Source organism: Sprattus sprattus (genome assembly GCF_963457725.1).
Source record: "Sprattus sprattus genome assembly, chromosome: 4".
NCBI lineage: Eukaryota > Metazoa > Chordata > Actinopteri > Clupeiformes > Clupeidae > Sprattus > Sprattus sprattus.
The window spans coordinates 16106696-16134493 of record NC_137923.1 but is presented as its reverse complement, the minus strand read 5'-3'; the positions used below and the strand labels follow the sequence as shown (position 1 = coordinate 16134493).

Below are 27798 nucleotides of genomic sequence, written 5' to 3'. Positions count from 1 at the left end.
GCATTATAGAGGAATGGTTGCATGGAATTCTCTACCTAGTTTCTTGATTGAGGAAAACAGTGACAAAGTCTTTAAAACGAAATTAAAACTGTATTTGTTTACCCAAAGTACATGATTATGATTATCTTTTTCTTGGATGTACTTCACTTTCTGATCTGCCCTGATGTACTTCTCATTTGGATTTATCTTCTTCGCCCTCTGTAGGCCTATGTGGTAAAAGGCAGTAATGGGACCAACGTATAGCCTTTATAAGTGGCAGGCTTTCAATTCCTCTTGTGTGTTTGTTTTTTGTTTTGTCTTGTGTTTTTGTCTTCTGTTGAGTTTGTATTATTGTAAAAAGAGAAATGAGAAAAATGTAAAAAGAATATATGTTTTGTTTGACCACAGGAAGAACAGTGATCCAGTAAAGGAAAAAGCTGATGTGTTGTCAATAAACTAATCAATCAATCAATGTGCTATACTGTCTCTTCTGTTTCCTGTAACAGATTGAGCTGTAGTGATGATGCAGCACATCCTCCATTTCCAGACAGTGCAAAAGCCCTAGGACATTTTCTTGCAGCACCCCTCATCTCACCACCTAGAGGGTATCTGTCGTTCCTAGGCCCTGCTACACAGCACATCACATAAGCTGGAGGGAGCAAGAGTCAGGCAGACTTGTTCCAGGTGCTGTGATGTTCTGTTGGCTGGATTTAATTTGGTCCCTTGCAACACAGAACACAACAGCATCTGGATTGAGTCTGGTCTCAAGCCCTAGCTACAGAGAACATCACAGCACCTGGACTAAGTCTGGTTTCCAGCCCTACAGCACCACTGTGATAAGGAGTGCTTCAGCAACTGCCCTGGGCCTCTTCTTTTATTTTAGATAGCTTTGTTGCGTTTGATACACACAGCAGTTGGAGGCACTCCGGATCCCTAGCCCCTGCTATAAACATCACAGTACCTGCCCAGTTGGTCCCTTCAACACAGAACATTACCAGCCCCTGCTTCAGACAATGCAATGCCTGGACCACCTCTTTTCTCTTATATGAATACATATACACACACACACACACACACACACACACACCACAGCACCTGCAATACAAATATTTTATAAAATAAAAAATGTTAATTTAGAAATAAAGAATTGTATTAAAACAGTATATGACATATGAAATATGACATGTGCCTCCGAACACATGCCAGCGTACGAACATAAGAAACCGCGGGGTGTGAGTAAAGAGTTGTCTGAAACCTTGGATACCACCATAGGAATAAATACCACTATTGAGGCTAGCGACAGGCCGTTTAGCATATTGTAAGAGATATCTTTATTTTGACGAGACAAGCCAAAGGTTCGTTATAAAAGACCGATAACTACATTTTAACTCACCAAACGGTTTGCCTAGGTTTTTTTTTTTTTTTTTTTTTTTTTTTTTACTTATTTCTGCCTATTTTGCGAAAACCCTTCCATAGGGATTATTCTTTGGAACCAGGAAGTGTTAAAATGCTAACACCTTAAACCATAGACATATGCATGTCTATGCTTAAAATTATAAACTTTCTATCGATTCACGGGTCTGGTTTTTGACAGGTGAAATAAAAAGCTTGAGGTCACTTATTGATGACGTACACTTCGTTGCGTTATGGCTGAAGTTCCGTAGACTCCAGAGCAGACCAGCATTTCTGAATAAATCCAACAATAAGTGTGTTGTTTGCCATAATAGTTGTTTTGCAACGGTTATCAGGTGGCAAAGAACACAAGGTAGAAGTCGTTTCAGGAGGCAGATGAAGGTGAGTTTAAATAGTGCTACCTAGTAAGTTATCCTAACTAGCTAGTTTTTAGCCTATATAGAAATACTCTGGCAAATCAAATCAAGCTATCGTGCTGGTGGGTGACATGCTGTAACGTTATGTTCTTGATTTCCTGTTAACGTTAATTCGCAGGAATTGTGCAAAGGAAAGTTAGCTAGCTGACGATAGAATGTTACGCTAGGCAAAATTGTTGCGACATATCTAATGCATGTTGTCTCAACTATGGCATAGCCTCACTGCTAGTTGAAGCTTAAGGGTAGAACGTTAATGTCTTCATGAACATTTGACTAGCTGGTCTTATCCACTGAGTAGCTGACCAACCAGCTAGCCTGATCCCTGGTTGTTTCACTAAATGACACAACTGTCGTTAGCTAATTGTAATCTTAACCTCCATGTTCCAAACCAGGTAACGTTATTCTGTTTGGCGTACATATTTGACTTTCCAATAACCATCTGTTCAATCGGAGGACACCGACTAGCTTGGTGTAGAACATTTCCATTTATCACATTGGTGGTTGTTAGTAGACTAGTTCAATGGGTTTGCATGTCAGTTATGGTTAAGCACTGTGGACGTTTGCTAGCTTGACCTGTCAGAATGTTAGTCAAGGCATTATCCAAACTCTTAGCTCTAACACATAAGTTAGCATGTAAGCTCTACCAAGTACTTTTTGTTAGCATTCGGGACATTCGAACACGTCAACTATTAAAGCAGCACTGCGGAGTTTTGGTAGAGAATTAGCAATCTAACTAGTGAAAAGCCACGCAAAAACCTTGCAAACACCAACACAATCACATTTGGCACAGATAACACACTTGCTAGAATGTTACGTAGGTTCTGGCGATATAATTGGCGATGTCGTGCTGTGAAAGCTTATTTTACATTTTCGCGAAGTGGTCTGACCCGGACCATCGAATTGCATAGTCAGTGCATAGCCTAGGCAGCTAGTTGGAACAGAATGACAGGTGTGTTTATCCGTCCTTCACGTGACCATAAACCATGACAATTAATTTGAAGATGATAGAAGTACTATTTGCTTATAAAAACATGCTTCCGTAAGTGGTAAATTGTTGCCTGCTGTCTTTTAAATCTCTCATGATTACTTGATTGTCTCAGGATGGCTGGAGTGTTCGACATTGACTTGGAGTCTGAAGACGTCAGTAATGATGAGGTAAGTGTATTAGTAGCTCGCAACATCTAAAGTTATAGATTTACATAACGGCGTCAAGTTATCCGCCACTTTTTTGGACCAACACCAGTATTAGGTTTACGGTAAGTGCAACCCATAGGTGTACTCATTAGCACAGATGATTTTCATTAACCATTTCCCAGCTGCCTGAACACATGCTAGTTAGCCAGAAGGTTAACATACATTAGTCGAAAAACCATTTAATTGTCTCTAACTTTGGGGAAAATTCCTTTACTGCCCCGTGGTTGTGCAGCAACACTTGCCTTCCATGAGCTGTGAGTGGCAACTGCATATCTGATCATCTGTTCTGATGTAGTTCAGATCATTCAAGTCCTTGAATCTTTTGTGGTAGAAACATGAAAGTCCTGTTCATGTAGTATTGTCATTGCTGTCCAACAGGTGGATTATGGACAAGGGTGATGACTTGGTCATTAGAGCAGAGGCCCCATGGGTTCTTTGTATCTAGATCCTCTCATGTTGCTCCAGGGGGGTTGGTGATGGACCGTTGGCTATGAAAGACAAACAAAGAAAAACAGTGACAGCGTCACAAAATCCATAGAATGTGGCATTTCATTCATAGAACAAAAACAAACAAACTCAGACATAACATTGAACATTAAAGGAAACTGCCTAACAATTAGGGTTCATACTTTATCATTACCCCATATTTCATAGCCACGTCCATAACCAAAAATCATCACTAATCCCACTGTATCATAATGATTGCAACCATAATCAAAGTTCTTCTGCCTGCTTCAGAAGGGATGGTTGTTATAGAGGCACACATTGTGTGCAATGGTTTAAATTAGTCCATTTAGGTTTTCCCTGTACCTTCACTGACACTGAAGAGCGGCTTCTCAATCCATGGGGGGCAACTGCTTTATTTCACGGTACATGGCAGTGAAAAATCCAGATCTTGGGCGCGTCTGTTCAAATCAAATGTGGAATGTTTACAAGCAGGCATCTGCTACCGTTGATTATACAGTAAATAAGTTGTAAAATGAAACAAAAACACATCGCAGTTAAATTTGTATTAGTATTGATTGATTTGATATGAATGAATGGATGACATGACTAACAAGTGGTGGAAAAGTAATATGAAAATATTTGTTTAGTGAATTAGCACGTTCTGTCCAAAACAGTCGCAGTCAACGCTTTTCTAATGTCAACACATTGGTGTAGGCTACCACATAACTATCATCTGAAATATCACGGTATGTCGCAACAAACCTTTGATCTAAACTGAATATTCAGTATGGAATGGGAATAGATCAGATCAGTATCTTTTATCACGTTTGACACATATGCCCTGATTGCTGTGTGCATGTGAAGATTCCTGTGAAAATGGGGTAGTATTTCTCTCCATGAATTCGCGGCCATCTGAACGTGTTTAAGGAGGGGTTGTAAAGGTGCTCATATCTATTCGGGCCTCTTGTGTTATGTTTGTGAGAATAAGCTTGTGAGACGGTCTGCAGGATATTCATAAAAAACGTGCCATTAGTATGAACAGTTGAGACCATAGACATATACATGTGTCTGGTTGAGACAACACTTTTCTGTTAGTCATTTCTGATATGCAGTTGCTATTTAGATGCTAAAGTTAGCTTTGTTCATTGTTTCCATGGTAATAGGAGCCGTCAGAATAATTTGCTTTTCTGTTGGCCATTTCTGATATGCAGCACATGAGTGCAAAGAAAATGGTGCATGGTCTTGATCATTTACATTTCGTTTCAGTATTTCAAAGTGAATGAGATGTGGGAGCACAAGAACAGGAACATCAAGAACATCATATCATAGACATATATGATGCATGTATATATGTCTATGGACGGGATCTCAAGCATGCGCAAAGACGTCATCTCCAGTTGTTCTCTGATTTCAAAAGTTACAAGCGTGCGTTCTCCGATATACAACCAAATCTGATAGAGTTATCTTGGGGTGTAAATCGGACTTCCGTCGGACACAAAACATCTAGATTTCTGAAGTTACATGAAATGGATCTTCGATTTAAACCGATAAAGCCAGAGATCTGGACACATGTAAGCCAAGGCACCGTCTGTAGCCTCCATTGACTCTAGTTCTCGGTGTGTTCTGACTTTTGACACCAATAGCTTCTCAGCTTCATGTGCCTTCTCTGCTGTCCCACAACAGTTGTCTGCCGCAGCCCATTCTCAGCTGTGGATTTTCCATCTGTTAATGGCACCAAACCTGGATCATTATTGCCATTATATGGGTGCAACTGAGAAATTCTGCACAAGGTGTTGACCTTGGACCAGATGCTAATCTCTGCTTTATGCGGATGCTGGAAGCCTTTCGACTACTGGTAAATTTCATGTGGCTTCGCAGGGTTTATAACAGTGCACCACATTTCAACCGGTATGCCTAGATGTTAAAGGTCTCAATTTGGCTTGGTCATCATTGCCACCTGAGTCTAGACCAGGGGTTTTCAACTGGTTTTGTCCCAGGGACCAACATTCTGACTAGAAAGTAATCCGCGGCCCACTGATGTGCCTGCGCGCTCGCGTGTGTGCGTTCGTTCGTGCATGTGTGGGGAGAGGGGACACGTGGCAGTGTAATATCTGGGCATGGTGAAGTCCACACAGCCTGTCTATTTGTGGCGAAATGGTAGACAGCGACAGTCTCATATCATTCTCTTGCCCTGTACTTATTCTTAAAAAAGCAAGCAAGCTCTGGAAATTCGGTCTGGCAACTTATCCAGAACTTAGCACAGGCTACCATAGACTGGATAGGTGCAAGGCTACATTCTGTCAGCGTGAATCACCTTTATATTATTTTAGACATATTTTTTCTTATTTCAGACATTTTCAAGAGTAATCTGGAAATGTGTTGAAATATCAAAGCAATTTTTTTTTTTTTTTTTAAATCGCGGACCCCCTGCAGTACCGCCGCGGACCACCGGTTGAAAACCCATGGTCTAGACCAGTGGTTCTCAACCTTTTTTCAGTATTGTACCCCCTGTGAAATATTTTTTCAGCCAAGTACCCCCTAACCAGCGCAAAGCATTTTTGATTGAAAAAAATGTTATACACAGCGCTATGCCATCATTGTCTGATTTATTAAACTGTCAGCACTGAAGATTGAACATTGAATATTGTTGTATTGAACTGAGTGCGTTTGCAATTACATTTTGGTAAGAAACTTGTGCTTGTGCTTTGCTGAAAATCTTTGTCAGTCTTGGTGGCAAGGAGGCAACTGCTGTGATCAAGCTCTTCTCCAGGCACAGTCTGTTTCTCTGCTTTGTTTTGATCACAGTCATTGCAGAGGAGGAGGCCTCACATAAATATGTGGAGGCATAGGGTAGTAGCTGCTCCAAAGCTTTCTCTCCCAGGTCAGGGTGCTCCTGCTTCACACACATCCAAAACTGTGTGAGTGTGGATGTGGCAAACTTCATCTGGAGTCCACGGTCAGATGACCCTTCCATGAGTGTTTCCTGATTAGTGACAGAGCTTCCACATGCTTCGGACAAGAGAAATGGGTTTTTCACCCAATCCAGCTGTGTAGATTTCTCCTCCATGTCAGGAAAGTAGGAAATTGAAAATTAAAAAATGTAATCAAATTGGTCTAATGTCCCACGATGACCAACTGGACTGGAGCTCTGTCCACATCCTCACTAGAGAGAAAATCATCCATCTGCACCAAAGCAGGTAAAATCCCCCTGTGCAGAGGCTCTTCTCCACAGCTCTGCTTTCTTCAGGAAGCCTCCCACCTTGTCATACAGGTTTAAAATGCTGATGTCCTTTCCCTGCAGACATATTCAGTTCGTTCAGTTTGCTGAATATATCTGCCAGATAGCATTTGCAAGCCAGTCTGTGTGGCATTGGGGGATCTGTGCTCAATCAGAAAGGTCTGTATAGGCCGTAAGGTGAACACGGTTTTCGTTTCAGCCCGTTCCACTCACTGGCATCTACACAATCTTTAGCTTATAAAAAAGAACGAGTCGTGGTTAGTTACCAAAAAAAAGTTCGTCGCTGATTTTCCAGTCGATTGTCTATATGGCTTTGTTTCATGCAGAACTAGAGACTTCAGAGCGTAATAAGATTTTTGTCGGGAGCCGTGCCACGGTTCGACACGTGATCATGCTACACCAATGAGAAGGCTGCATTTGTCAACAGAATGGAAAAATGGCGGCTCCCGTGTGGTTAGAAACATCGTTAAAGATAGAGGAAAACATCCGAACATCCTCAAAAGTGGGCTAAATTAATTCTAATTAGTGCTGTATAGATAGCCGCGTCCAAGAATAACAATGAGGCAAATATACGATAATGTTATTTTTATGTTAAGTCATTGACATCAAGTTTAACATACATGGGAATACCCATTACTGTGGATCTTACATGGACTGTGAACACCCACCGAAGAAATCAAGGCAAAGACTGTACTTCCTACATCAGCTGAGGAAGTTCAGCACCATCAGCTGTGTGTCCTGACAGCATCACTTGGTATGGGAACTGTACAGCCTGTGACTGCAGCACCGAATCATCAGAGCATCTCTCCATATTCTGCAGGAGACCTACAAGAAAAGACCTACCTACCAGCGCCCAAGGTATTGTAAAGGATTCCTAACATCCCGACCATGGACTTTTCAAAACACTGAGGTCAGGCAAACGTCTCTGCTGCTACAAGACCAGAACAGAGAGACTGAGGAGGAGCTTCTTTCCTCAAGCATTCCTTATCCTGAACACACACAATGACTATAAAACATCAATTACACCTTTTTTCACACACTGCTCTTTAAACTCCCTCTTGCTATTTATGAAAAATATTTCTTGATCTTTCTTTCTTCACACTCGCACAGAAAAAACAGTAGTATTTTTATGTAGGCTATGTGACAAATAAACCTCCATGTATCAATAAAAGGCAGTAATTGTAAATACCAATGACCATCTGTTTGTTCATTCATTCATTCATTCTTCCACAAATGAAAACAACACTAATGAACCATAAAAACACTCTTTATGAAACATGAAATATGATATATAAAACTGTACAAAACTGAATAAGAAATAACAGATTAGGGACACTCAGTCCTCACTGTTAGTGTCAGTGTCAGGACAGTTATCTTCCAGTTCCTACAGCAACGACATAGGTCAACTATGCAACACAATCCTGCAGAAAAACATCTGTCTGTCTCACAGGCACCTTTGCAGCCACAGTGTATCACATGCAAAACACTGTCAGGGGCCGGATTTCTAGTCATCCAGGTGACATGCAAGTTCCCATTCTCTATTTGCCAACCATATCCAGCAGGTGATGGAGCACTTATATTATGTTTGAGACAGGACCTCATTATTGCAGCCTGGTAGTTTGCCCTTTTGCAGTGCTGATGGAGGGCATCAGTGGTAGGGGGAATGGATAATTCTGGCAAGGCTGATGATGTCATACAGAAAGCCTTGAACCTAGCTTTATTTACATTATCAGCTGCCGACTGATCATATAAGTGGCATACATACTGGCAAAGAAATGCAAATGTTGACTGCTCCAAGTTTAAGTTAGTACCTAAACTTTTAAAAGCCTTTAGGTACTCATCTTTCTCACATGCAACAGAAAATGTCTTTTTTTTCTCCTTTGCCATTAAAGGCACTTGTGGAGTCACACCCAGAAAATGTTTGAATTCCGATCAAGGCTGAAAACACACTGGTTCCAAGAGCTGATGACACCTTGGTAATGTCAATGATACATGTCCTGTTGCCAGTCCCTGTAAAAAAACATATAAAGTGCATGGCAAATCTGTCTGCACACTTACAGCAATGACTGCCACATCTGTATATGCCAGACAGTGTAGCGGGTTGAAACGGAAACAGGGTTCACCTTACAGCCTATATGAGGATGTGCATGTGTGTGAGTGTGAGTGTGCACACACTGGGCACCTTCACGAGGCTTCTCTCCAGTCTTCTCTTCCACACACACACACACACAAACAGAGTTGAAGACCTTGTAAATGTTTTCCCACATAGTATGTTTTTGCATATGAAAATGCCAGTGAAAATGCCTTTAAATATTGTAAACATATAAAAGGTCAGGCACATTTATGTGGACCTTCCCTGCCATGTACTATCAGGTGATGTTTTAAAGACCCAGCTTGTTTAGAAGTTTTTCCACATTGGCATGAGTATCAACATATGCATTTGAGAAGGGCAAACTTCAAACTTCAGAATTCAAGCATTTACATGGCTTTTCTTCACTGTGCAACCGCTGATGGCATTTCAGACTTGATGTCCTAGTGTAGTGTTTCTCAACCACTGGGCCGTTGCACTTATCCTTATTACTACTGTATTTTGTGCTGTGTCTTACTGATATAATGTATTTAACCCTTATTTAATGTTAATCACAATTACAAACGAGGGTCTGACAGGGCTTACAATTAGGTGTGAGTGCTCCAGATCAATGAGGAAAAGTCAACCCCCTCCCTGGATTTCTAAAGTTGGGATGATTATTGTATTTCTGTGATGACTTCTTACAATGTTGCATGGAATTGTTTGTGTATCATCTAAGCCTATGATTTCTCATAGTTAAGATCACCTTAGCTGACGTAGGAAGTACAGTCTTTGCCTTGATTTCTTCGGTGTGCTGGGTGTTCACAGTCCATGTAAGATCGTCAGTAATGTGTATGCCCATGTATGTCAAACTTGATCTAAATGACTTAACATAAAAATAACATTATCGTATATTTGCCTCATTGTTCTTCTTGGACGCGGCTATGTATACAGCACTAATTAGAATTAATTTAGCCCAATTTTGAGGATGTTCAAGTGTTTTCCTCTATCTTTAACGATGTTTCTAACCGCACGGGAGCCGCCATTTTTCCATTCTGTTGTCAAAAAGCAGCCTTCTCATTGGTGTAGCATGATCACGTGTCGAACCGTGGCACGGCTCCCGACAAAAATCTTATTACGCTCTGAAGTCTCTAGTTCTGCATAAAACAAAGCCATATAGACAATCGACTGGAAAATCAGCGACGAACTTTTTTTTGGTAACTAACCACGACTCGTTCTTTTTTATAAGCTAAAGATTGTGTAGATGCCAGTGAGTGGAACGGGATTCATTTTCTAAAGCACTTTTCGTGCTTCACCTTGCGGCCTAGTACTTCAGATCGTAATTCCAACAGCCGTTTGAGTATTCTCCCTCGAGAGAGCCAACGCACTTCTGTGTGCAGCAGCAGTTGTGTGTGTTAAGCTCCCATGTTTTTGCGAAAAACATCGCGCTTATTATACAGTTACTTGCCAAAACGATAGAAGACATTCCTCCAGAATACCTCTTTTGAATGAGTTTGTTGACATTTCGTGATTTCCGCTAAGAAAAAAATAGTTCTGCACGCAAATGCTGAGCAATCCACCTTCTGACTTCAAGTTTCAATGACCTTCCGTTACGTTAACTACGTTACTTGCGGAATGATATGCAAGGTGAATTAGAAGCAAAAAACCCGTTGCCAATGGCAGCGGTGATAAACTTTCCGCAGCAGTTAATATCTAGGAATTACAAACCTGCGAACGCAGACATTTAACCCACATATGGCCCATACAAATCAACGTACATTTTGGAACATTCTGAAGAGCCGTATAATAAGTATTTTTAAATTATTTTTGAATGGAGGCTTATTTTAAATATATCTTTTTAAAAATCTCAAGTACCCCCTGGACTACCTTCACGTACCCCCAGGGGTACGCGGACCCCCGGTTGAGAACCACTGGTCTAGACTCATGTTCTTTGACCCACAATCAGCAATTAGCTAGCCTGGATACCAGCCCGAACCCCGCCCACAAAATGTTTGTTCTGGGAAGTTCGGTCTGGCGCTGCTCGATTGGGGAGACAGTATCAGTTTTCGGAAAAACGATCTGACCAATCAAGTTGCAAGGGTGGGCTTTATACGTTGATGGACAGATGATCAACCAACGCTTGAGTTGAATAACCGGTAAATTCGAAATAGTACCAAAATGGCGGTGTCTCGGGAGCCTGTTAGTGGGAAATATTTCATGTGAATTAAGCTATCTACACGACTTTTTTATGTCTTCATTGACTCGGTTAGTTGTGTAGGTGATCCATTGAAACACATAGTAGCTAGCTAGCCACGCTGCTAATAACTATAAAGTGGGCATGCATATCTCACATCTCTGCACATCTCTATACATTTTGAAAGAGGAACAGAGAAACGCGATTATTTTGTCGATCGAAAAGATGTTTTTGAAGTCCTTCCTACGGGATCCGGTAAAAGTTTAATGTATAAGATGGTCATACTACATTGCTCTGATTGGTTCTAGGTATCCAATTGTGCGAAGAGGCATTTTCTTTCCTGGTTCATTGAAACACGCCCCATAATCACAGCTCAAATGGAGCAGTATCAGACTCATTTTCTGACTAGAATTATGAGTATGACATTGTCAGGCTAGCAATTAGCACCAGCATTGTTTCAAATGCCTCTTGTCTCTACCTCTCCTGGGAGTAGGGTGCTTACTTTGTTGTTTTTAGTTTGCTATCTCAGCCTCATACCTAGCCTTTTTTGCTTTAAGTGTCCAGAATAATGGACCTCATTCTGGAATGAATGAGGTCCATTATATCTTCTTAAATATCTTCTTACGAACTTCGTAAGACCAACCCTGAAAAAGATCGCCGTTTGATTCATTAACGCCTGGAAATGTGCTCTTAAACCGCCAAAGTGTTCTTGGCAGTGCACTTATTCTTAAATTGAACGTGCCTTCTCGTACATCTGAATTTGCTTACATACACACCCCGACAAACAGTTTTGGTGGAAACGGTCGAGGTGTGCATTTTATTTTGCCGTGAGTTGGGCAGTTGCAGTTTTATGTAGTTAGTACCTGGACATCCCTTTCAGACAGCTTCCTCTTGTGTCCACATTTACTGCCTGCTCTCCTTTTTACAGATGCTCCAACGAGACTCGCACCAACAATTTTTCCTCTTTTGAACTCTTGATATGTCTCCCATTATGTTGTTGTGTGGATTGCAATATTTTATGTACAGTTGTGCTATTGCTCTACTAATTCAACCTTCACATTCTGCCAACAGGCTGTGCATATATAGGTGTGAAACCTCAAACACTATATGGGCCAGTGTTTCAGTTTCATTGTCCAATCCCTGTATATATAAAGAATTAACTAAATCTACTGACTCAATTTAGATAAATATTTTCAAGTCAAGAGTCAGTAACAACTTGTTTTTCCCTTCCCCAAATGTTTTGTAGGATGAAGTTTTCGACTTCACCGTAACCGAAACTGAACCGTAGGTATTTCTTTTCTGTACTTTGTTTACTAAGGAAAATAAGAGATAATCCATACATTGATTTTAATCTCTATCCTTAAGGGTTCAAATAGAGGAGGTTGAACTGACTAGTGCCAGTGTGAACAGAGATAGCGAGAGGGTTGGCCCGGACTGTTTCGAGCTACTCACTGTACTTGGAAAAGGAGGTTATGGCAAGGTATGCTTATTTTTTATCATTCCACATTTCATTACATGTCCTGTTGACCCATGGTAATATTACTATACAAAAATATTGTACTGTATGTATAGTAATATTTCTTCAGGATAGAGCTTGCACTAAGGGCTTTGTTTACTGGACAGGTCTTCCAAGTGAGGAAGGTTCAGGGACCACAGACAGGCAAAATATTTGCCATGAAGGTCTTAAAGAAGGTACCATAGATTAATGTCTAATGAAGCAAATGCAGATATCTTTACTATGATTCACGTTTCTTGTTTTACTTTTCTCATTTCCTCAATAATCTATTCCTTTCTTAGGCCAAGATTGTATGTAATGCAAAAGATACAGCACACACTCGTGCAGAGCGTGAGATTCTGGAGACAGTGGGGCACCCGTTTATAGTGGAACTGTGGTATGCGTTTCAGACAGGAGGGAAGCTTTACCTCATTCTGGAATGTCTCAGTGGTGAGTGAGACTGATAACTGATACAAAAAAGCCAGGGAGGGGCTGGCCTGGAATAAAACCAACAAAGCAAGAGTGAACTGGGTAGAAGGAGCCATATGGGGGATGGAAGTGAGGGAGACACCTGATAATGACGAGGATCTTAATTCTAGATCCTTCATGCCAATCCAATTGGATTTAGTGTGTATGCTATTAGAATCTCACTCTAGAAAAGTGGTCAGGACTGTACTTGGCTCGCTGTCACATAGTTTAAACACTCTATTCAGGCAGTGTAGTGGAATTAGTCAGTTATAGTCGGTCTGGAATTAAACTCTGGCAAGTGAGGATGTTACATTTATTTCTTGCCAGTGTCTAGACTTGCATATCCATGGACACAACTATGAACATTGCCTGAAACTGCTACCACCTTCTGTATCCATGCGTGAAATGCATCGTCTGCATTACACATTCCCCCCCCCCTTTACTTGTGTTTCATTGCTCAGCTCTCGGTGTCTTCGATTTGTTTTAGGAGGGGAGCTATTCATGCAGTTGGAAAAAGAGGGGATCTTCATGGAAGACACAGCCTGGTGAGTAAAAGGCCTTCCCCCTCAATGAAAGGATGTGAGATTTTGATGAAATGCTACTTCCAAAAGAAGCAGCCATAAAAATGAAAGTTGGGAACTTCAAGACATTTCCATATGCACATACATACAGTCTCTCTCTTGCTCTCTCTGTCTCATACATACATGGACTTTTGACAATGCACAATTGTATTAATTTAAATCTCACTTAGCTTTTTTGGTAAGACACTGTTGACATGACCGGAAGTTAGCAATGGATATAAGTGTTTTTATGTTCTTGTTTGTTAATTAAGTAATTACCTGGTTACCTCAGTTAAGTTATTATATAACCTAATAATCACTTACATCGTTCTTTATTACCCCATAGCTTTTATCTGGGAGAAATAACTCTGGCTCTTGGCCACCTCCACTCTAATGGCATCATATACAGAGACCTGAAACCAGAAAACATTATGCTGAACCACCAAGGTGTGTGTGAGTATGTCCATGTGTTCATGCAATGAAGGTAGACGAGGAGCCTTGACCTGGGCTCCTATGCTACATGCTTTTCTTATATGTTCTGCATTTCAACACGTGTGGCTTTCCCTCTGTCTTTAGGACACATCAAGCTGACTGACTTTGGCCTGTGCAAGGAGTCTATTCATGACGGGGCAGTCACACACACCTTCTGTGGGACCATAGAGTACATGTGAGTTCAGCCTTGTATGGGACACACACACACACACACACACACACACACACACACACATGTCTTATTCACATAAATCTATTATGGAGATGCAAGGCCAGAAGTCTCTTTGCCACATCGTTATGATCACATATGTCTGAGGACAACTTGTTCATGGTGGTATATTTTTAATATATTGCTTACCTGTCAGTGCTAGTTGTGTATTCCATTTTAACTCTTGCCACCCCATCATTGTTATGTGTGCAGTTTTGCCAACTGGTGGTGAATTTTCCAAAGACTATGCTAAATGTAACGACAGCCAGCGGATTACCGTGCAGTGACTAAACCTCACTCCCCTACACCTTAAGAGATGTTTTAGCAACAGACACCCCATGGGTTTAAGCTTCCTTGCTAGCACACCCACCTCCCATGCCCGAGGTTGAAAGTTCGAGTCTGGTGCGGGGTTGTACTTGTCTACACAAAGCAGGTTACATAAACATAAGAAACTAAAACAAGAATGCAATGGTACACTTCAGAAATTCTCACAGTACCAACAGAACGGCCAGCAGTGAGTTGTTAAAATGATACCACTATAAAATGCAATACATTACAATGGGAACCTCCAATCAATTGTAATATAATTTAATTTATACAATAGTTGGAGCCATTCAAACGATTTATTAATTTCTGATTGGACAAGAGTGATTCCATGAGTTGTGATATCCTGACACAACCCTACTTAGACCCTTCACCGCTAGTAATCACTCTGCCTTTGATATGCTTAAACCATTGAATTTTAAGATTTTATAACGTTATGTTCGAGTTTTTGAGTGAGAAAAGGGAGCAAATGGAGTAGGAGGTATGTACAAATGAACATGGAACATGAAGACAGGTGAGCGTACAAATGAATGTGCACAAATAGCCTTTCTGATTCTACTTGGCTGCACAGAGTTACTGTATGTTGTACTGCCTGGCACCAATAACCCAGGCTGGAACTATTTTAGGGGGCAGAAAACAACATTGAAATAAACACAAGAAAACCCAATCCGGTGTCTTCCAAACTCTGTTACACAGTAAAGAACTCTTGTATGAAACCAATATGACACTCATTTCCGTGGGGTTTGCCTTGTTCCTACGGCCGAATCACAGCCGTGGGGATACCCTTTACCAACCCCACTCTCACCCAGGTCAAACCGTTGACCACCTTTTCATGACTGACTAGCATTGTATAGCTCAACAGTTGTCAGACATTTACAAATGACTAAACTGTGCTTCACCACAACCATATTTTTTTATGGCTTTAGTTATCATTCTTTCCCAGAATGATAATGCTTTTCATAAAGCTGATGGTGTCATTTTGCTACCGACCAGTGTTTATACATTTGATCCAGAAATATCTGATTGTAATGCTACTTAATGTTGTTATTGACACTGCATGTTATTGGCTGAGTCCCATCTGTACGACTTGTGAAGTGTCTGTCTGTCTGCCTGCCTGTCTATCTGTCAGGGCGCCAGAGATCCTTACACGCTCAGGACACAACAGATCAGTGGACTGGTGGAGTCTTGGGGCCCTGATGTATGACATGATGACTGGCTCGGTAAGTGAGGAAAGGTGTATGAGAGAAATTGATGGTTGAGATAAGAAAGGGTCTTAATTCATGCAAAATGTATGCAAGACTGCATGTATGAACAGTAGTATTTGTAAAAACTCTGACTGAAATGTTTAGATTGTACTGTTATTTTACATTAGTCCTGGTAAGCTCTGTGTCAGGTAAAATTATGTGTTCATTTCTCTACTTTTCTCTTTTGTCTGTAAGCCTCCTTTCACTGCAGAGAACAGGAAGAAGACAATTGACAGGATTCTCAAGTGCAAGCTCAATCTACCACCCTACCTCACAGCTGATGCCCGTGACATGATCAAAAAGGTGCAGTTTCTCACCTCGCAGGTTTAGCTCTAGTCTACTGTGTAACCACCCCTGTGTGGTTTTTACATACTTTCTGTGAGCATGTTTATTTCCTGCACCAAACAAAAGGACAAACGCAGGAAGGACTGGGCAATCAGACCTTGAAACTGTATCGAATTGCATCACTAAATACCAACCTTCATATTTTTTAAATAACTATTATCATGGCTTAAATGCTGCTGTTAAAATATAATATGTTATGTTTTGTACTGGTTTTAACTATTACAAAAAAAAAAATATTCTAAACATGCATCTCAGTACATTGCTATTACATTAACTAGATAATAAACAGAAATGCAAATGCAAATCCCCTCAGATGTATTTTTAAGTTAAAATAAGTTTTTACATTGCACAGTGTCTATTTCTCAGTAACTTTAAAAAAATAAAAATACATTCAAAATCGCTGTTTACCTTGTGGGTAGGGGTGCAACGGATCAAAAAACTCACGGTTCGGATCGTTCCTCGGATCAGAGTCACGGATCGGATCATTTTTCGGATCAGCAAAAAAAAAAAAAAAAAAATAGACAAGACAAATAAACATGTGGAGGAAGGGGCTGCTTAAATGCCGTGGTGATGAGCGGTTGTTGAGCCGCTTTCGGTTTCACTCCTGTCAGTGAAACACCGGGGTGATGTCGCTGTAAATGCGTGGCCATGCTCGATGTGTTTCCACTGTTGTATGGCTTTCTTGTGCCACAGTCAGTGGCGGTTCTAGACCATTTTTACTAGGGGGGCCAAGGAGGGGCCAGGGTTTAACCAGGGGGGCACATAAAAAACCCGCAACAAATGATATTTAAAGATTATAAACTTATTTTACTTTAAAAACATATAAACATGTATAACTTAACATTATAAGAATAAGTGCAAGAGAGGTAGGGCCATACAAAATGAACAACAAGTCTTTTACAGTCATTTAACCCACCATGGGCAATGCTGAAATCACTGTTACAGATAGTACAGTGTGCAAGACTGTAATTGTGGTTTACTTTTATAAGACAGGGGTACGTACACCTTTGTACAGTCTGTTGTAAAATGTCTTAAATTTTCTTTTTGGGGGGCACTCTCCCTGTGCCCTGTTCCTAGATACACTGAACTGATTAATTTCATTATTGATTAATTCGGTCGGGAGAAGAGATAAAAGCCCGCCCACACTGAAAATTAATTTGTTGACTTACCGAAACAGGTAAATCAGGATGCTCCTGAGGCACACACGCACACTGCCTCACACACGCACAGTCTCTAGGTCCCTCTCCCTCTCTGTCGTGAGCGCGCTACACAGATGCTAACGCAGTTTGGATCACGTCTGTCTCGTGTGCGCGGTCTGGCTCGCTCGCTCTAGATTCCGGGAGATTTTAAGTAATTTGCGGGCATCAAGGAGTCGTTATCAATATGCGGGAGACTCCAACTTCAGGGAGACTTGGGATGTCTGTGTATTCACATAACATCTGGGAAAGTCAACAGGCATAGGATATTTCCATCTTATGGTTCTTGAAAAAAATCTTCTCTGCCTTCATGTGGCAGAAAAATCACCAGCTCAGCCGGTAGACAGTTGTATATCATCACTATGGTTACCACTACAGGCACAGGCAGACTACCAGCTTAAGTTTAAAACCCAGCGATCCATTAATGATAGGGAGCGAGCTAAACATTTAAATCGTAGCTCCTCTCTCCAACAAGCACCACACATGGCAAACTACAGTGCGCTGTTTTAATTTACCCGTGTGGAACGTTGCGTCGCATTAGTACCGCTTTTGGCGCTTGGTGTAAAATCATAATAAATTCATATTTTGTTTTATTTGGTCAGCATGGTCATTTATTTTTTCATAAATCAATCCGCGGATCATGCGTGTGCCGAACCGAAATAGATGATCCGAACGGATCACGGATCAATGATGATCCGTTGCACCCCTACTTGTGGGTAGTAGCATGCTTACATCAGATAGCTGGCTCAGACACCTCACAAATCCCCTCAGACCTATTTTTACAAAAAATGTTCACGAGTCCGCCGAAGCAACTGCGTGACCACGCAGTAGCAGAAGCATGTATTGGCCTTTAGTGATAAATGATAAAAACGTTTCGTCAGTGTCAGTAATTTTCTGCATGTTGCCCATCCTAATACCCTTCCCTTCTCTCATTCTCTCTCTATAGCTGCTTAGGAAGAGTCCATCTCAAAGGCTAGGCTCAAGTGGGGCCGACTGTGAAGATATTAAGGTGAACAGATCACCTTCATCATCACCACTTTACCTCTCTGGAGAAGGCTGTTGATAACGGATACGTATGTGAGAATATCTTGGATGCATGCAGGACATATGTGTGCATGTAAAAATCTTACATTTTTGTGACTTCTACAGAAACATCCTTTCTTCCGACACGTCAACTGGGACGACCTTTTGAACAAGTGCATAGAGCCACCCTACAAGCCAACCCTGGTACAGCATCTCCCGCCAATAATTCTGCTGCAGGACATTTTGTGAAGAGGCCTTTAGCAGTCTTGGAAGAGCTAACCTTTCTGTTATTTCCTGTTCATACTCATCCCTCTCCCTTTTTTCATTCTCTGCCTTTCATTATCTCTTGCTTTCACCCCCATTCCCCCCTAAGCAATCAGACGAAGATGTCAGTCAATTTGACACGCGCTTCACCCGGCAGACTCCTGTGGACAGCCCCGACGACACCACTTTGAGTGGGAGTGCAGATCATGCCTTTGCTGTAAGACTCTCACACAAAATATGTGCACAGCCATGCTCCCAGCCACCCACACACACACTTGTTCACAGTGCTGTGACATTAACATAGCTGGTTATCAATGATGTATGCATGGCATAATATATTTCTGCATTTAAACTTAAGTTGTTCATGTACTGTACAGTGTATGTACTCATATAACATAGGACATGGATATTGACTTGCTCATGTTTCTTTGCTCTAAATGGTATTTTTCCCTAAAAGGGTTTTACCTATGTGGCCCCATCTGTGCTGGAGAGTTTGAAAGAGGGCTTCTCTTTTGAGCCCCGACCTCGCCCTGTACGCCGCCACACCAGCAGCCCTCACACGCCAATTAGGTAATTCACACTTCTGCACATCAAACCACCCTAACACGGCGTCATCCATGCATAGAAACACGCACTTCTCTCTTCCCTCCGTCATTCATGGGTCTGTATTTATTGTGGATGGACAATGTAAACAATTAAAACTCATAGCTACCTTGTAACCAGTATAAGAAGCACAGTTCAGCACTGGATTAACTCCAGGAATTACCCCAGGAATAGGAAGTTGGTACGCTAGTTAGGAGGCTTAAAGTAATTTTCTTTCTTGTGTCTTCCTCTTCAGCCCTCTGAAGTTCTCTCTCACTGAGCCCTTCAAGACTAGTATGGACGTAGAGTCAGACTCTTCCATTCAGAGTCCACCTCCACCCTCATCCAAAGACAACTGTGCCACTCAGCCAATCAGGACACCTGGTCGCAACAAGAAGAAGGGGCATAGGAGTGGCAGATGAAACAGCCAGTTGACCAGAGAATCATCTCAGGGGCCGTGTTTCCTCTTTTGTGCGAGTTTCACTTTGCAATCCTCTTCCTTTCCCCCTCAATGGTCAAGACCAATTCTTTACTGCCAAAGCATTTTGACACTGACACGAAGTGACTACCATTTCATGAATGTATAAGGTAGTACTGATTCATGCCTGTTTCATCATGGTTCTGCGCTCAGTTTCATAGTATTCATTACGTCAAAATACAGAAAACCGAGCTGTCTGAATGTACTGTCACTACACAGACGAATACATTTGAATTTAGGGTTGTTCTTTTTGGACATTTTCATTCTGGAAAAGTACTTTTCTCTATGCTGCTTTTACCACTGTGATGCAGTCAGACCTGTAAATGAGTCAAGCATTTCTTTTGGTTGCTGTAGTAACCAAATGGACATTCTATTATGTCACTGAGATTTTGGAATAAGAAAAAGGTGGTGTGGAATGCAGTATAAAATGCTGTTGTACATGGAATAGTGATAGAGGTTGTGTGCTTGTATTATTTAATTTAAAAGTATTATTGTGAATTAATTTACTGAACTACATGGGATCTTTGGGGTGGAGAGTGTTTTAAGAAATTTTACTGTCATGTTTTCTGTCTCAAATCAATTATTTTCTTGTATCACTAATTCAACTGAAAAAGGCTTTGGGGTGTTCCATATGTTAATAAATGAAAATTCATTAGCTGATCACATTAGGGCAGTCAAGAAGTCATGGTTGTACTTTTGTTTTAAAAGTGAATGTATATGTCACTTTATTAATTGAAAGAAATTTGGTAAAAATCTACATCAAGGTGAAATACATACATCTCCACTGAAAAATCAAAACAATGGTGAAATGGTGGAAATCAAAACACAAATGCTAAATATTTAGAAGCTTACTTTTTGTCATCTCATTATTGGTTACTTTAGAGTACAGTCAGATCATTATCCTCTACTCCCTTCTTGCTTCCATCCCCCAGGATGACAGATGTCAGCTCCTCTTCTGCTCCTTCCATCTTACTTTCCGCCTTCTTCTCACTGTCCCACTCCACGTCCTCCTGACTCTGTCTGGCTCGATCCCTGAGATCCATGCCTCCTAAACTAGAGTAGTCATCAGAGGAGACCTCACCTTCCTCCCTCTCCTCTTCCTCCTCCTGTACCTTCTTGGCTCCAGCCTCTCCATTGAGCTCGGCCATCTCCTCATCCTCTCCCTCGTTCTCCATGCAAGGCCACAGACTTAGACCTAGGCATCTCTCCATCGCCGCAACAACTGGCCTCAGTCGCTCCAGCAGGCCCTGGGAGCAGCGGCTCATGGCATCCCTAATGTTCTTCTGCAGGGTCATCCACCTGCCGATAAACACCACCAACAGGATGCACACAGCCAAAATGACCAGCACCTTCACCACCGTCGAAACATTCACCCCCCTGTGCAAGGTATCAGGGGCTTTTTTGGTGGCAGAAGGTGGAACAGCCTGACTTGTTGGAGAGTTGGGATGAGCTGCCTTTTGGGTAGTGTGTTTGTTTGTGGTCTTGGCCTCAGAGGGTTTCATAGCTTCTGTAGTGGTAGGGTTGGATACTAAGACTATTTCAGGTGTAGTATTTGAGGCTTCTTGTATTTTCGTTGGTTTCTGTGTCATCATTGAACTGTTGGTATTAGTGGAGAGTGGATTACTGGTTGAGATGCTACCATTTTCTGATCTGACAGAAGATTCTTTTGTTGTGATGGTGGACTGAGCTTGGATGGCAGACAGGATCAGGAGGAGTAGACTCAACCAGGTCAGGGAAATTACGGGCTTCATTATAGCTGAAAGTTGAGAAGAAAATTAATCGATTACAAAAATGTTGTGAGTGATTGTTGAATCTGTCTTACTGAGAGAGGGAAGAGGAAATAATCACTGACTCACCTAGGAGAGAACGAGTAACTATAACCGTATTTATGTGCATCTGTGGCATCCAAGTGTTAACTATTCAGATAAAAGAAGCAGCTAGTGATTTTGAAAAATGAAGCATTTAGCAAGGCTGCCTCATTTTTCTTGTATTTAGTGCCATAACCAGAAGGATTGGCAACTAAAGCGGTGTTTTGTGAACATCCATCAAGTGGTTAGATACATAGAACACAATCCTACTGTTGATGGAGTAGTCATGGTGGCATTAAGCCATAGGTCACATCAACCAGTACTGCTTATTTTTTAACTGAACATACCTACGCAGACATGCACACAGGAAGTGGCTTCTTTGCTGTTCCATCTGCACAGCAAGACAGGAAATGATAAAGTGCACATGGCAGAAGCCGTTGTCACCTGCCTTCCTTAACATCCACTGTTGCAAAGTCTTTGGGGGAACATTGTGTCCTCAAGTGCCGTGGTGCCACCACTAACAAATATAGTCTATATTTGAGTGCTGGTTTAAAGCACTTGTGGTGGTTTATACCTGCATATTTTGAGAGACTCCTGGCTTTAACTTAATATAACTAAATGAAAGGAATTATGAACACACTGTTAAAACGCTCTCTTCCTGCTCAGCCCGCATATACAAATATCAAGAAAATTATGCTTATTTCCCTCTGCAATATACTGTGGGTTTCTTTCAAAATGTATTTTGTGTACAGATTCATCACACAGCCTTTTCACTGGTTAATCACTATTATTTCAATAACACTAATTAACTGTCACTGTGACCAAACTGTCGATGCCAAACCTCACAATGCACATGGTCTGCCGTGGTACACCATACGTCAACAGATTTAAAAAAAAAAAAAAATAACACAGGAACTTGGCCTGTGGTGGTCAACAGAACAGGCCAAAGTGCACACCGCATTAAGGCAGTCAGTGAACAGATTAATAACCTCAGAAACAGAAACAACTTTGCTGAAGTTTTGAACATTACTAAAGCTTTCTGTGTCACAACCCTACTAATATAAGTTAACACAAAAGTGAAGGAAGTTATTTTCAGCATGTTAATATAAGCTTAACATCAGAAACCCCAGAAGATGTATTAATAGATAGACATGGAAAGATAAATGCAATTAGACCATCCTTCAGAGACCAAGTATGGTTTATAACAACAACACAAAACTGAATAAGAGATCTACAGTGCTTTAAGGAAAACCAGAACAAAACATTCTAATTCAAGTACTCACCTTGCTGATTATATTACTCTGGACTTCGGAAAAAAATGAAACAGGCAGAATTTTGAATGAGCAAGTGGGCAACAGAGCAAACAGATAGAGAAAAAAGAGCAAGGAAGACAGGAAGGTGGGAGGGCTTGAGAGAGAAAGACAGTAATGTTGGTGACAAAAGAATGAGAGTCTTTGAAGCCTTTGAAGTCAATTTCAGGTTTCAGTTACTGTCAAGACATTTTCTTGTTTCTATGTTACACTGTTGATGCAGATATGGTATTTCCAAATATTCTCCCTTCTATATTCGTATTTATTGTGTGTGCGTGTGTGTGTGTGTGTGCGTATACATATACATACATGTATATACAGTATACACATATACAGTATGCATAACTGGGTGCACTATTCTGACCATTACTCAATGGCGTAGCGTCCTGAAGAATGGATGGTTGAAAGCTTGTTGCTTGTTTGGCAGGATGTGGGTGAGAATCGAGAATCATTTCACCACGTCCTGCAGTTAGGTGAACTTAGAGAAAACTTTTTTCACACTATCTGTGTTTTTCACCTAATCTTAGATCCGGCATGTCATTCGCAAGTTGATTATGATGCTTAAAATATCAAATATATTTCCACAGCAGTGGCCCCTTGAAATTCCGTTTTATCTGACCCCAACCTCACAATAAAATGAAATTCTTAATTGAACTGAATCAGCCACAATGCTGAAATTTTGTTTATATTTAGTTCCCCATTACATCCTATTGTTTTCCTGTGGTTATTGCCCACAGTCATATCAGCCTTTGTATATACACAAGATTATGGAAATGTATCGATGTACTGTTTTGGACCTTTACCACAGCTTGAAATTGCAGTCCTTTTGCCGTGTGAAAAGCATGTAGGTACTGAATACAATATGTATCAATATGTGTTATTTTTGGAGAATACAAAATAAAAAATGGAAAATTATTTGATGGGAAAATATCTATATTCCAATCCAGGTGGCAGTGAACTATTAACTTGCACAGACTTTCCTTTTTTACTTGGTTGTTTAGGCCTCTCTCTCTGTACAACAAGTGCATTTGAAGCCTTTTCTAAGGTGCACAAAGGTATTTGAATGTGCATTTACTGTATGCTACATTATACCTTCCAAAAGCTGTTGTCAAATATACTTTGTGTTGATTCAGTTCCTTTTGAGTGTTCTCTCATTTACCATTTACAGGAGGAGAATAGCTCCACTTCCTCAAACACCTGAACTTAAACTTCAAATAGAATGAATATGATTGCATGCAACCATCACACGTCACAGAGATGCTTTATGTCACTCGGTCTCTCGCTTTCACAACAGGTAAAGGATTGGCTTTGATTAAATATTTTACTACAATATAAACATTATGCAAAGCATTTCAGTGTTACATAATGAACCTGTTTAACACAGAATACATCTAAAAACACATCCATCTCGGCTGCTCCCTCTGTTTCGTGGATGAATGGTATTATCATCTTAATGTAAAGCCTGACAAACCTCCGTCACAAAGCCTAACTGTACTTGATATATGAATATGGGATCTGATTTGATTGGGTTTTAATTGGTCAATTTGCTAATGTGGTTTGGCATGTACATTTTTGCCTGACTTTATAAATGTATGTCTGCTGCTCAGACGAAAATGAAACAGATGCTGGGTCACGGAAATTCATGTTAAATAGCATTGTAAAATCATCAAGAATGATCTTTACCGGCTTTATTTCTCACCCACTCAGTGAGTAGACAGGCTATATGTGATTTCATCTTGAGCCCTCCTAGGTTTTTTTATTCCTGTTTTGTTTTTAGCTCTACTGAGTGCTATGGAAGCTGAGGTAGAGATGGTGAAGATTAGAGAAAGCAAGAGTTTCACCTATCACACATATACTGAGAAGATTTAGTTGGATGATCAGGTTCTTTGATCATATGAATCAAAGTGCCCTGATAACCCCAGATCTACCACTGGGACTTAAAACCAGAACTCAGAGAGACATTTAGTGAAAGCCTGCAGCTAGACAGACTGACAGGATCTCTCACATCAGGAACGCCATGGCCAGAGACTCTGGAATCTATCAAGCGGAAGTAACAGGTGGAGGAGTTTGAACGGTCAAGAGTTTCCAGTGTACAGTTTATGGTGTGTCAAAATGTTTTCTTACCACTCTGACTCCGAATATGTCAGCACATGCTTACCATTCATCAAATGGCTTAATGTATCAGCTACTAAGAATAATAGTTTAGTTTGTGTTTGCCAACAGTTTCTCTTTTCTTAGCTCCAGTCCCTAAGCCTGTCCTGAGCACCATCCCAGAGCATCAATTAACAGACTGGCCATCATCCATCTCAGTTCTTTCAGTGGTGTGTTCCGTGGAGAAACGGGAGAAAGTTGACCCTGTCCTGGAACAGAGGAAGTTGCATGCTGAACAAGACCAGCAGTATAGATATCAACATTACTCTTAGTCTCCCCCTGGTGGTAGAAGAGCAGTTCTGTAAGGAGGGTGCTGTCTACCGCTGTGTGGCTGCTAATCCAGTCAACAGCCAGACAGTCCTGCTAAATGCAGAGGACTCCATCTTCATCATGCAGGTACGGTTTGTGTAATGTGTTGCACTTCAAATTCAATAGAAGGAAAAAAAATGAATGACATTTTCTTTTTCTTCCTGTCCTTCTCTTTCTCTCTCTGTCAGGCTCTGGAGAGTGTTCCCACGGTGCTGTGGTGCCATGGAGGTTGTGGTGTGCTTGGAGATGATTGGGGGGAGGGGGGGTAATTCTTTTGTATAACTTGTATTACTGTTGTAACACTTCCTCATTTAATGCGTATCCAGTCAGCTTATCTCCAGTCAGTGCTTTTTCACTGCCACGCGAAGTCGGAAAGTGAAAGGTAAAGTTTCACAAGGATACTGGTCAATGTACATTTAATCAGTCATTTAGTCTGTCATTTTTCATTTTTTAAAAACAAATAGGAAAAAACAAACAAAAAAAATACCTATTTTTTGTTTGTAATTGTGAGTTTTCCATTCCAAAATAGAACACATATTTTAAATTGTACCTAAAATCAAATTATTAAATGAATATGTACTGTATATCGTGGTTATAGACTTCTGCTGTGGACTTTATCATCACATCAGCAATCACGGAAGGCTATAGGTTTAGAGTTGATTGTTCGTTGAGGATGTTTTTAGTTTTAGGATTTAGACGATTTGCTGAATGCAGTCTTTCCAAATAAATTGCTACCTGCTATCTTTTTTAAATTAATCATAAACAGCCTGGAGTGGATATGCCAGGCTTGTACTTGGACTACATCATGACTAGGGTTACCCATGTCAATATGTTCTGGCAGGCACCCCGCATGCAGTGGGACTGCCTCAGTTGAACAGCTGGTACACTACAATCGATCCAATGTTGTCTGAAATATTCTGTTATCTGCCCAATGAGCACATACTCTCTGGGTACTGACCGTTGGGTGGAATACACGGTGAATTATGATGAGAAACAAATGGATTTGGCCTGCAGTATCTATGTTGCAGATGTGAAGCAATGGCCACTTTATGTTATCTCTGTAAGATCAAGCAGGTGTCTTTCTGTATGGTTTCAAGTACAGCCACTGGTTCAGGTCTTTACATACATGTGCACGTTGATGGTAATTCGTTTTATACCATATATAATGAGATCCAGTCTTAGATTTGTCAGTCATGATCCAGGTTTATTCTTGAATGGCGGCCACACATTGTTGAGACAGAGACTGAAGTTCCACACTCACTCACAGCGATTCACTTAAGCTTATCTGACTATCCCTTGAGAGATAGTCTGTTAAATAAACTGATATTGGGGGTGTTGCCTTCTATTCAAATAGGCCATGGCTGCAGACTCTTTGTCTTGACCTGGGGGGAAGCGAAGGTGTAAGTCTCTCACCTCCATCCTCAGGTCAACCCAAAGTACCCTCACCCAGGAATGCTTACATGATAGTAAAATACAAATAAAAGTAGCAATTATAACTAGGTATAAGAACATTGACTTATTAACTATAAATCTCAAATGACCGGTCCCTTCAACGTGCTACGTCGACCAATCAAAGGCCATAGAGATGGAGGTAAGAGACAATTCCAGACTTTCAGCGAAAACATGTCGTCAAGACAACTGTTCTGCTGGTGGTCAGAATTTGGATAAAAGGAAACTGTAGTGTCCTCTAATACGTCACTTACATCTAGATGCTGTAGGAGTTTTTAATAGTTCAGTTTGTTTAATAAACTTTGGAGTTGTCACAGAAATATAAATGATAAAGTAAACGATACAGCTTGATACAACTAATTCAAATTGATGCAATTGAAAAACCATGTGCCTGCTAACGTCTATAAAGTCAGTCAGTTTAGCAATTATTGACAGAAAAGGACAACTAGGCCCTCACATGTATAATTAATTATTCCTTTTTCATCCACAAAACGTCTACAGTCAATTTCCAAACATGATACAGCATGTGTTGCCACAAACATGCTGTTGTTTGGGATACATGTTCTTATACAGTAGTGTTCATCGTCTTTAAAAGTACCCATCCACTGATACACAGCTCACACAAGTAATTTAATACACAGGACAGAACACAAGGGGGAGATGCTGAACTATTTGTCTCAAGTCTTCAGAGTGAGTACACATATCAAGTAATAAAGATTTTACGCTTTTGCGCTGTTGTATGTTGATGTGCTTGTTATTGATTCAGTGTTTTTTTAGTCAGCACAAGAAGTTTCAAAATGATGTGGATAATATGGTCAGACAAAATTGCACTTACATGACATGAAATACTATGCAACTGTAGAGACCACGCTCTCTTTGCAGCAATGAAATGCACTAAAGACTTCCTGAAGATAAACAACACGGTGGCACAGTGCTCCCTTATGTCCTGTAGTAGGATACACATGTCATTTGATTCATATCATGGTAGGAAACTGTTCCAGCTTTTCACAAACTCAACATAAAAACTAGGTGGCCATCATTTTATTTTAATAAAAAAAATACAGTAAGTCAGTGTTGCAATTTGCCAGTTATTTAAAATCTCGGAATTATGATTTGGTATTACAGTAATGCAACCACAACCCA

General features: G+C 40.7%; 1 protein-coding gene across 2 annotated transcripts; it reads left to right on the top strand.

Annotated features, from left to right (window-relative positions):
- The first annotated feature begins 1619 nt into the window (after nucleotides 1-1619).
- LOC308363903 (ribosomal protein S6 kinase beta-2-like) lies at nucleotides 1620-20293 on the top strand. Of its 2 annotated transcripts, none has more exons than XM_080836812.1 (16): nucleotides 1620-1773; nucleotides 2909-2963; nucleotides 12196-12233; nucleotides 12315-12429; nucleotides 12573-12641; nucleotides 12747-12894; nucleotides 13400-13457; nucleotides 13819-13919; nucleotides 14049-14139; nucleotides 15626-15716; nucleotides 15936-16043; nucleotides 18228-18290; nucleotides 18431-18508; nucleotides 18678-18785; nucleotides 19026-19138; nucleotides 19407-20293. In XM_080836812.1, exons 2-16 carry the CDS (start codon nucleotides 2910-2912, stop codon nucleotides 19570-19572), a joined length of 1401 nt encoding a protein of 466 aa, XP_080692938.1. In that variant the 5' UTR covers nucleotides 1620-1773; nucleotide 2909; the 3' UTR covers nucleotides 19573-20293. The 2 variants fall into 2 exon arrangements, with proteins under 2 accessions (XP_080692938.1, XP_080692937.1); XM_080836811.1 differs by lacking the exon at nucleotides 1620-1773 and adding an exon at nucleotides 2099-2200.
- Nucleotides 20294-27798: the final 7505 nt, after the last annotated feature.

Coding starts and splice junctions, on each gene's coding strand:
- LOC308363903 (XM_080836811.1), top strand. Junction 14,140..15,625: donor TGTGGGACCATAGAGTACAT/GTGAGTTCAGCC, acceptor TCTATCTGTCAG/GGCGCCAGAGATCCTTACAC. Junction 15,717..15,935: donor ATGACATGATGACTGGCTCG/GTAAGTGAGGAA, acceptor TTTGTCTGTAAG/CCTCCTTTCACTGCAGAGAA.